The 10,990-nt window shown below is 34.9% G+C and overlaps 1 protein-coding gene across 1 annotated transcript; it reads left to right on the forward strand.

Annotated features, from left to right (window-relative positions):
* The first annotated feature begins 1,695 nt into the window (after positions 1 to 1,695).
* slc2a11b (solute carrier family 2 member 11b) lies at positions 1,696 to 10,526 on the forward strand. Its single transcript, XM_065250953.2, has 12 exons — positions 1,696 to 1,897; positions 2,672 to 2,770; positions 3,310 to 3,470; positions 3,764 to 3,888; positions 4,101 to 4,230; positions 4,510 to 4,658; positions 7,205 to 7,392; positions 9,041 to 9,151; positions 9,264 to 9,365; positions 9,500 to 9,575; positions 9,678 to 9,805; positions 9,897 to 10,526. The coding sequence occupies exons 1-12, from the start codon at positions 1,826 to 1,828 to the stop codon at positions 10,092 to 10,094; spliced, it is 1,539 nt and encodes a 512-aa protein (XP_065107025.1). The 5' UTR covers positions 1,696 to 1,825; the 3' UTR covers positions 10,095 to 10,526.
* The last annotated feature ends 464 nt before the right edge of the window (positions 10,527 to 10,990 follow it).

Genomic DNA, 10,990 nt, shown 5'->3' on the forward strand with positions numbered 1-10,990 from the left:
TATGCAAAAAATACTTTTATTTTGTATGAGATTAATCTCATGCAAAAAAAACTTTTATTTTGTATGAGATTAATCTCGATTAATCTGTGCCCAGCCCTAATAAATAAATAAATATATATATTTTTATATTTTCATATTTAAATATTTCCACATCTTTTTATGTCAATATTTATTTATTTATTTATGGGATAATTTATTTTTATATTTACTATTGCCTACTTTTTCCATTTTTAAATATGTTCACATATCTATTTATTTCAATATTTGTTTATTTACTTTTATTTCTGTATTTCTTTATATACACACATACACACATATATAAATATACATACACACACTCATATATATATATATACACACACACACACACACACACATATATATATATATATATATATATATATATATATATATATATATATATATATATATATATATATATATATATATATATATATATATATATATATATATATATATATATATATATATATATATATATATATATATATATATATATATATATACACACACATACATACACACACACATACATACACACACACATACATACATACATACATACATACATACATACATATATATATATGTATTATGTATGTATGTATTATGCAAAAAATACTTTTATTTTGTATGAAATTAATCTTGATCTATGCCCAGTCCTAATTAATAAATAATAATAATAATAATGTAATAATTATAAAAAAGTAGCACTTTTTCATATAGTCTACAGTAACCTGTTTGTTTTACTTGTTGATTTTATTTTATTTTCAGTGTTGATATGTATTATTGTTTAAATGATTAACATACATAAAATATGTTAAAAAAGCCTAAAAAAGCCAAGCTAATATAACAAATAAGTAATAAATAAATATTAAACTTGAGGCTTTAAATAGAATCTCATCTCACAGACTCCGTGCGAGCATTATAAATGTACAAAACATGTTCACATGACATTTTTTTTTTTTTTACATATTTGTTATATTTTGCAAGCCTGTTCTCAACAATATCAATGATGATACAGGACGTTCAAACTGATGCAGTTTTCTTTGAATCATAAAGAAGCTTATGAGCTATGCAGGTCACTTGACAGACACAACAACAATGGTCTCTTTGTGATCAAAGCCCAACCAATACAACTGATGCAGTTTAATAGATTTAACATTTTGTCCCAGGCAAATGTTAAATGTAAAACTAGCACTGGGCTACAATCCAAACAACAGTTCTGTATTTTCTCCCCAGAGTAACTGGGGTGTCAACTGAAGCTTATGATTAAACTAATGACTGCACAGAAAATCACCGCCCATCCAAGGTTAATCTTTGAAGTGAGACCTAAAAAGTGAATAAAAACATCTCTTTATTTCTCCAATGTTGCCCGAAATTAACAAACTCACAATGAATAACCCAGAAGATTCTTCAAATACTGTAAGAAAGGTAAGCCTTTAAAATTGTAATGCTGCATACGGTACAGAATGAAATAGGGCAATCAATGCATTATCAACGGGACTGAGTGTAGATAAGCAATTGACATGCATCTGTTAAATGACAAAAATAACTCACAGGCATCACGCAAGGCTTCTGTGAGGGACTCTAAAGGGAATTTCACCCTGAATCATCTCAAGCAGTTCCCATTTTTCATGCTCTAAACAACAGCATGATTGTAATTCTGCAGATATATCTGTTATTGACTCAATCTGGAACCTTAAGACTCTATCTGGCCAAGGATGAGTTCACATTTCAGAGACGGCCTGAATCTGTGAAGAAACTTTAAGTAAAACTTAGTTTATTAAGAGGTAAAGTGAAAATGGGAGATGAAGATCTTGAGGAATATCAACCTTTGCTTAAAGAGCAGAAAGAACCAATACGACAAATAAAGGTATGCTGTTAATAATAATAATATTAATAATATTAATAATAATAATAATAACAATAATAACAATAATAACAACAACAAATAATGATAATTTAATTATTTTTAATGTTTTGTTTGTTGTTGTTGTAATAGATAATAGGAACATTCCTTTTAGAACATAATAATAATAATAATAATAATAATAATAATAATAATAATAACAATAATAACAAATAATGATAATTAAATTATTAATATTGTTGTGTTTGTTGTTGTTGTAATAGATTATAGGAACATTCCTTTAGCACATAATAATAATAATAATAATCATCATCATCATTATCATTATTCTACTACTACTACTACTACTATTACTACTACTACTACTACTACTACTACTAATAATAATATTTAATAAATTTATTAATTAATTATAATTAGAATATATACAATTATTTAAAATAAATTATAATAGAGGCACATTTTGTTTCTACAAGGCTACTTAATAATTTCAATAGATTAACAAAAATGAATGTAAAAGATACTGTAATAGATTTGTTTGTGCATTTTTACAAAATATTATTACAGAAATTCTAGCAATAAAAGTTACATTCTGTAATGTACTTTACTTGCATGCATATTTTAACTGTATGCATTCTGGATACAGTGTATGGCTTTTGTATACTGGACTTTCCTCCACTTTATTTCTGTACTGTACTTCATACTGAACCAGTATGTATATGAGTGTGCCGTGAGCCAAAATCAATCTCAAGCTCTTTTCTTCCTATTTAACCTCAGGTTCCAAGTAAGTCTCTCCTGTTTGCCGTGTGGGCTGCATGCATTGGTGGGACGTTTCAATACGGCTACAATGTATCCATCATAAATGCACCTACCAAGGTAAGAAATGTGTCAGCTTGTACATTAGCCAAGCTTGACCCAAATTGTTGCTGTCAGGGGTTCTGGTTGTACCACACAGTGATTATATTGTACAGATTCGGGGCAGCTGTGCAGAGCACTTGTGCAATTTAACATGAAAAAGAGTTCGGTATATGCACATGTGACTTAACAGTTATTATAGCAACATCCCCTAGTGAGTCACGTGAAAGATTTGCACTTAATGTCATGTTTGGAGTTTACTCTCTGTCACAATTTAACATGACTTAGATAAAAACAACTGTGACAATACACGCACGCAAGCAAGCAAGCATGCACACACACTTTATATTTACAATTTTTACAAATGAGGAAGTCTCCAAAGGGACGCTTTGCTCACTTTTGGATAAAAATGAAGTTAAGTAGGCACACACGCACAGCCATGTTTTGTTTGTGTTATTATTTACCACATGGTAACACAAGTAAAATTTTACTGTGGTAAAGTCACTTTTCTATGACCCATGACCTACATATTTAACCTATATTTGTGTTGTTTCTAACAGGCTGTGCAAAACTTCATCAATCATACATGGATTGACCGCTACGGTACAGAAATATCTTCCCAGGTCCTCACTCTTCTCTGGTCCACCATAGTGTCCATATTCACACTTGGTGGGCTTGTGGGAGCATCGGTGGGAGGAATGCTGGCTATAAGATTTGGAAGGTGAATCACCCAGTTTTTGAAGTTAAATGCATTTGCGATGTAAGAATGTAGTCAAATATTCAAGATTGTTTCGGGTCTCTCTCACGCTCTTTATTGACATGCAATTTTCCTAAAAGTACACATTTGCCAATATCAGCAGTGCATATTGGCACCAAATTTATACATAGCTGTACCTAAATTGTACATATAGGACCTTTGGGATGGTGGACTAATTTAACGGCGAGTCCAGTTTAGGGTTTACTGACTACACATATTCATAATGGTTTAAATCGTGCTGATGTCATCTCTTTCAGGAAAGGGACGCTTTTGTTCAACAACATTTTTTCACTTTTGGGTGCCTTACTTATGGCTTTGAGTTACGCCACCAGCACTTTTGAACTTCTGATCATTGGCCGCTTTATAACCGGAGTAAATGCAGGTATTTGAAGCTTTACATGCAAATCAGATGGCGTAAAAGTCTATTAGTTTTCATGTCCCGAGGGACTGTTTTACAAAACACATGCATGTTTAATTTGCATTGAATAGACCGTAACATTGAACTTTTGTGACAGCTGGATTTGCATTAAAAACTCATTCTACTCCTGTTTGGTAAACAAGCATCCTTGTGAACTCGGTTCATTTGATTGACAGGTATAGGGATCTGCGTGCAGCCTCTATATCTCGGTGAGATTGCACCCAGGGCTGTGCGTGGTGCCATGGCAATGGGAACGTCCGTCTTTATCACTGGTGGAATCTTGACCGGACAAGTGATTGGTCTCACGTGAGTAAAGAGAGGAAGCAGTGTCAGATAGTGTCAAGAAAATTGCCTGTTGTTTGTGCTATTTGTTAAATTTTTTATGCAATACATTTAGAGTCTTAAATGTTTTATGCTAGTTGATATGACTGTGATTTTAGATGCAAAAAACTATTTTGTTACCGCAAGCTTATAAAAGTCTGCAGCCAACTATTTTCTTCCTTAGGTATAAAATATGCAGTTAGATTTCTTATAGAGGATTTATAAGGATTTTATGACTCATATATGTTTTTGTGTTTGTGTCAGGGAGTTGTTGGGTAAAGAGAAGTACTGGCCCATCCTTCTCTCAACAACTTGCATTCCAGCCTTTATGCAGTTGTTGATTCTGCCCTGGTTCCCCGAGAGCCCTCGGTACCTGCTCATCGATCGTGGAGATGACTTAGCCTGCAGAAAGGGTACAAGATAGTAGTTTTTAAAAATGCCCTTGCAATTGCAAGCATGTGCGGTTATTTGAAGCGTTTTTTCAAATGCTAACAATACTGTATATAAGTTATTATTCTTATGTTTGGGTAGAAATCATAATTTAGAGAGTAAACAAGAGCTTGATTACCTTATTCAAAATATAAATCTACAGTGGCAGAAAAATATGATCCCAAGCTGTCGTCGTGGCAGTACCCTTCAAAAAAGTCCTAATATGTACCACAAATATGTATACATACAAATGTGCACTCTCTGGTACCCATATGCACCTCTTACAGTAGGTATCCTAATGTGCACTCATTGGTACCCATATGCACCTCTGATGTATACTAATGTGCACTCTTTGGTACAATATGCACCTTTTTAGGTATCCTAATGTGCACTCTTTGGTACAATATGCACATCTGAGGTATCAATTTGCACTCTTTGGTACCCATATGCACCTCTTAGGTATCCTATTGTGTACTCTTTGTAACCAATATGCACCTCTGAGGTACCAATGTGCACTCTTTTTTACCCATATGCACCTCCTAGGTATCCTAATGTGCACTCCTTGGTACCCATATGCACCTCTTAGGTATCCTAATGTGCACTCTTTGGTACCAATATGCACCTCTGAGGTACCAATGTGCACTCTTTGGTACCAGTATGCACCTCTGAGGTACTAATTTGCACTCTTTGGTACAAATATGCACCTCTGCGGTACCGATGTGCACTCTTTGGTACAATATGCACATCTGAGGTACAAATGTGCACTCTTTGGTACCAATATGCACCTCTGAGGTACCAATGTACAGTCTTTAATACCCATATGCACCTCCTAGGTATTCTAATGTGCACTTCTGAGGTACCAGTATGCACTCTTTGGTACCAATATGCACCTCTGAGGTACCAATGTGCACTCTTTGTTATAATATGCACATCTAAGGTACCAATGTGCACTCTTTATACCCATATGCACCTCCTAGGTATCCTAATGTGCACTCGTTGGTATCCTAATGTGCACTTCTGAGATACCAGTTTGCACTCCTTGGTACCAATATGCACCTCTGAGGTACCAGTGTGCACTCTTTGGTACAATATGCACATCTGAAAACCAATGTGCACTCTTTGGTACAATATGCACCTCTGAGGTACCAATGTGCACTCTTTGGTACCAATATGCACCTCTGAGGTACCAATGTGCACTCTTTGGTACCAATATGCACCTCTTAGGTACTAATTTGCACTCTTTGGTACAAATATGCACCTCTGAGGTACCAATGTGCACTCTTTGGTATAATATGCACCTCTGATGTACCAATATGCACCTGTAAGGGAACCAGTGTGCACTCTTTAATACCCATGTGTACCTCTGAGGTACCAATGTGCACTCTTTGGTACAATATGCACATCTGAGGTACCAATGTGCACTCTTTGGTACAATATGCATATCTGAGGTACCAATGTGCACTCTTTGGTACCCATATGCACCTCCTAGGAATCTTAATGTGCACTGTTTGGTACAATATTCACTTCTGAGGTACCAATGTGCACTCTTTGGTACCAATATGCACCTCTGAGGTACCAACGTGCACTCTTTGGTACCAATATGCACCTCTGAGGTACTTATGTGCACTCTTTGGTACAATATGCACATCTGAGGTACCAATGTGCACTCTTTGGTACCAGTATGCACCTCTGAGGTAGCAATGTGCACTCTTTAATACCCATATGCACCTCCTAGGTATCCTAATGTGCACTCGTTGGTATCCTAATATGCACATCTGAGGTGCCAATGTGCACTCTTTGGTACAATATGCACATCTGAAAACCATGTGCACTCTTTGGTACATTATGCACATCTAAGGTACCAATGTGGACTCTTTGGTACCAATATGCACCTCTGATGTACCAATATGCACCTCTGAGGTACCAATGTGCACTCTTTAATACCATGTGCACCTCCTAGGTATCCTAATGTGCACTTGTTGGTATCCTTATGTGCACTCTTTGGTACCCATATGCACCTCTGAGTACTAATGTGCACTTTTTAATACCCATGTGCACCTCCTAGGCATCCTAATGTGCACTCGTTGGTATCCTTATGTGCACTTTTTGGTATCCCAATATGCACCTCTGAGGTAACAATGTGCACAAGAATACTGCCCCAGTGACAGCTAGGGACCATTTTCCTGACAGTGTATATGAACTATTGAACTACTGTGCATCAAACGTTTGATTAAATAACACATAAAACCAACATACTAAATAAACATTTAGACAAGGAAATGGCTGTTTAACAAATATAATCAATGCACTTTCTGTCTGTTTCTGTCTGTTTTTCTTGTTTCGTCTGTACTTTTAGAAAGTGCCTGTTTTGGCACAAAAGGTTATGAGTCACATTTGAATTCCTTTGAAGTTTTTTTTTTATCTCATCTCATGAAATCATGCGTATCCATGGGGTGAACCGAACAGCAAAAGCGAGAAAAAGAGCATCTTGTGAGTAAAGAAATTTTCTGCCCCTTTACTTTTTCTTCAGCTCTAATATGGCTTCACGGAGCAGATAAGTACCACGGCGAGCGTGAAGATATGGAGAAAGAGAGGATCAGTGCGGTCGGGATTAAACCCAAGAAGCCCTGGGAGCTTTTTACTGACGGCAGCCTGCGCTGGCAACTACTGACTGTCGTGCTGCTAAACGCTGCCCAACAGCTCAATGGCATCAATGCTGTGTGTATCTCACTCATACATACACAATCTTTACTGGTCTTATTTTGATTTGATTCTGGTACATTCTCAGAAAAACAATACAATGGTCCACTGGGGTGGTACCTTTTTAGGTAAAGCACATATTTATCTAAAGAGTGCATAGTGGTACCTTAAAGATACATAGTCACCCCCACATATGCAGAATGCATACATATCTGTACTTATCACATATTTAAAGGTTACTGCCCCAATGACCAGACTCTAAATACCTGTACATTCATTGTACAAACTTAACAGTTTCTTAACAAATTTTTGTTTACCAATCACGATATTCTACCAATATTCACACTAAAAAAATGCTGGGTTAAAAATATAAAAAATGAACGAACCCAACCTGCTGAGTTGTAACTGAACCTATGCTGGGTTGTTTAACCCATTGTTGGGTCAAATATAAAAACCCAATGCTGCACTGCAAAAAAATTATTTTTAAGAAAAAAATCTTGTTTTTGTCACGTTTTAAGTAAAACATGTAAGAAAAATAAAAAATTCTTGAATTTAGTGTTTAAGAAAAATTTTCAAGATTTTTTTGCTTATCCCATTGGCAGATTTTTGTTGCTTGTTTTATGCACAAAATCACTTAAATTTGATATTTTTGGTCTAAAAACTAGACTTATTTTCTTGGGTAATTTTGCTCATGAAGAAAAAGCATCTTAATTTAAGAATTTTTTTATATTTTTACTGAAAACAAGACAAAAATACTAAGAACATTTTTCTTGAGAAACATTTTTTGCAGTGTTTTCTTACGTAGTATTTTTTGTCTTGTTTTCAGTACAAATATCCAAAAATTCTTAAATCAAGATGTATTTTCTTGTTGAGCAAAATGACTCATAAGAAAATAAGTCTATTTTTAAGACAAAAATAAACAATTTAAGCGAATTTGTGCTTAAAACAAGCAAATAATAATAATAATCTGCCAATGGGGTAAGATTTTTTTTCTTACATTTTTCTGAAATTAAGTGTTTAAGAAAAAAGTTCAAGATTCTTTTTCTTCCCCATTGGCAGATTTTTTTTTGCTTGTTTTAGACACAAATTTACAGAGCCCCTAAGAGGACATGGAGCAAAACTTAAATAAAGTTTAGTTTTGCGTGCACACGTGAAACTTTCGCGTGCGCACATGAAACTATAGTGATAGTTTCACGTGTACACACAATAGATTCACGTGCGCACGCGAAAGTTTCACGTGAGCAGGCGAAACTAAACTTAAGAAAAAAAATCTGCACTTGAAGGTTTCGCGTGAGCACATGAAACTAAACTTTACTTTTTTTTAACTCTAATGTCACCTTAGGGGCTCGGTACAAATTCACTTTAATTTTATGTTTTTTTTGTCCAAAAACTAGCCTTTTTTTCCGCAGGTCATTTAAGTAAACAAGAAAATGCTTCTTGATTAATTTTTTTTATTTGTACTAAAAACAATACAAGAAAAAAGTCATTTTTTTGCAGTGGGGTTGAAAATATTATTTCAAGTGTATGTTGAATAAAAAACAATGATTCAGATTCTCATCACTGCTGGTGCGATCATGCAGATATTTCTTTCTGAAAGCTATCTGTGTTTATTTCTGCTTGTGTGTAAAATCTGTTTATATTTCACATAGATCTCTCTCTCCTCCAGATTTATTTCTACGCAAGCTATGTCTTTACCCAGGCTGGTATTCCCGCAGATAAGATTCCTTACGCTGCAGTGGGAACCGGAGCGTGTGAGTGTGTCACTGCACTGACCTGTGTAAGTCCTCATGCTTTTTTGTGATTCATTTAAGCGTTTAACATTCACATTATTGCGCTTCGGTATGAGCAGCACGAGTGCAAGATGATGTGAATATCTGTCTGTGTTTCAGGGTCTTCTGATTGAGTCTTTAGGAAGGAGAGCTCTGATTATTGGTGGATACGCTCTCATGAGTCTGTGGTGTGTTTGTTTCACCATCTCACTCACTTTCCAGGTAAATGTTGATTTACATTTCACAGCCTACATTAATTTGAATACAGTACCAGTGTCTACATTTGTATCTTTTATTGTACACAATAAATCTATATGTTAATGTAATTTTGTTATCTTGCTATGTAACCCTCACAGGAGTCCAGCCCATGGGTTCCCTACATTAGTATGGTCTGTGTCTTTGCATTTATTTTAAGTTTTGGCCTTGGACCAGGTAAATGCATAACTGAATGAATGCATTAAACTTACATCTATATCATTGACTTGTGCATTAAATGCAAATATATTTGATGAGAGATGCATTATTGTGCTACAGGTGGTGTGACAAACATTTTGACAACAGAGATGTTTACACAAACGGCACGGCCCGCTGCGTACATGATCGGGGGCTCTGTCAACTGGACATCTTTTTTCATCATTGGCATTATCTTCCCGTTTATAGTGGTAAAAACATGTTGTTGTCCTCTCAATAGATGTTTTGCATATGGATGTCTGCCTTTCTCCGAACTGACTCTTTTCTTTTTGTGTTTCTCAGAATGGCCTGCAACAGTATTGCTTTCTTGTTTTTCTGGTCGTATGTTGCTTAGTGGGCACATATATCTTCTTCGTAGTCCCTGAAACCAAGAACAAAACCTTTTTGGAAATTCATGCCGAGTTTCAGTCGCGAGAGAAAAAGAAACACATTGCTGCCAAAGGGACTGCCGAGGGACCTTTAGTGTCCTCATCATTATAAATCACATTACATACAGTATGTGCCGAATGTGACTGCATGGTCATTTATACACACAGTTACTGATACATCATGTGCCCTCATAATGAATACAGGCCTTTATATAGTCTGTCTCAGAAAAAAACAATATAGGTTCATTATAACAAAACTATACAGAGATACTAAAGTGATGACCAGGATTAGTTGGCTTGTATAACACTGTTTGCTACTTTCTTTGGAATTCTGTATGTAGAATTTATTACATATATATTTCTTAAATCACTGTGACATTATTTGTTTTAATACAAACACAAAATTATCATGTATATAGAAATAAGTCTTTGGGCTTTATTGTGTTATCCCTGACTATTTATGTATATTAATGTATGACTCAGAGCACTGTTTCATATTTTTATATTTAAGTGGTCAAATAAATATGACAATAAAGAAAATGTTTGCACAAAAACATATATTTTATGTTAAAAAGTAGAGTACTGTTCAAAAGGGTCACTCTCACATAAACTTTTTTAAGATGTAAAATAAGTCTTTGGTGTCCCCAGAGTGCATATGTGAACTTTTACCTCAAAATACCCCACAGATAATTTACCGTAAACATTTTAAAATTGCCACTTTGTAGGTGTAAGCAAAAATGTGCAGCTTTTGGGTGTAACTTTTAAATGCAAATAATTTGATGAAATGCAAACACTGATTGCCATGATGGTGGTTTGTTGAAATTGAAACTCACATTTTTTTCTCTCTCTCTCTGGTCTAAATAGCAGTGCTGTGGTTGGATAGCCCAGATTAAGGGGCAGTACTATCTCCTTCTGACATCACAAGGGGAGCAAAATTTGTTAAAATTTTTGACATTTTCAATTCACATTTTCTAGCACTGGGGACCCCAATTATAGCACTTAAACATA

The sequence above is a fragment of the Paramisgurnus dabryanus genome, chromosome 5, assembly GCF_030506205.2.
Source record: "Paramisgurnus dabryanus chromosome 5, PD_genome_1.1, whole genome shotgun sequence".
Classification (NCBI taxonomy): Eukaryota; Metazoa; Chordata; class Actinopteri; order Cypriniformes; family Cobitidae; genus Paramisgurnus; species Paramisgurnus dabryanus.

Bases quoted from the DNA above. Each gene is read 5' to 3' on its own strand.
- slc2a11b (XM_065250953.2), top strand. From the start codon at position 1,826: ATGGGAGATGAAGATCTTGAGGAATATCAACCTTTGCTTAAAGAGCAG. The intron at 4,231-4,509 runs GTGAGTAAAGAG...TGTTTGTGTCAG, and splicing joins GGACAAGTGATTGGTCTCAC to GGAGTTGTTGGGTAAAGAGA. The intron at 9,806-9,896 runs GTAAAAACATGT...TGTGTTTCTCAG, and splicing joins TTATCTTCCCGTTTATAGTG to AATGGCCTGCAACAGTATTG.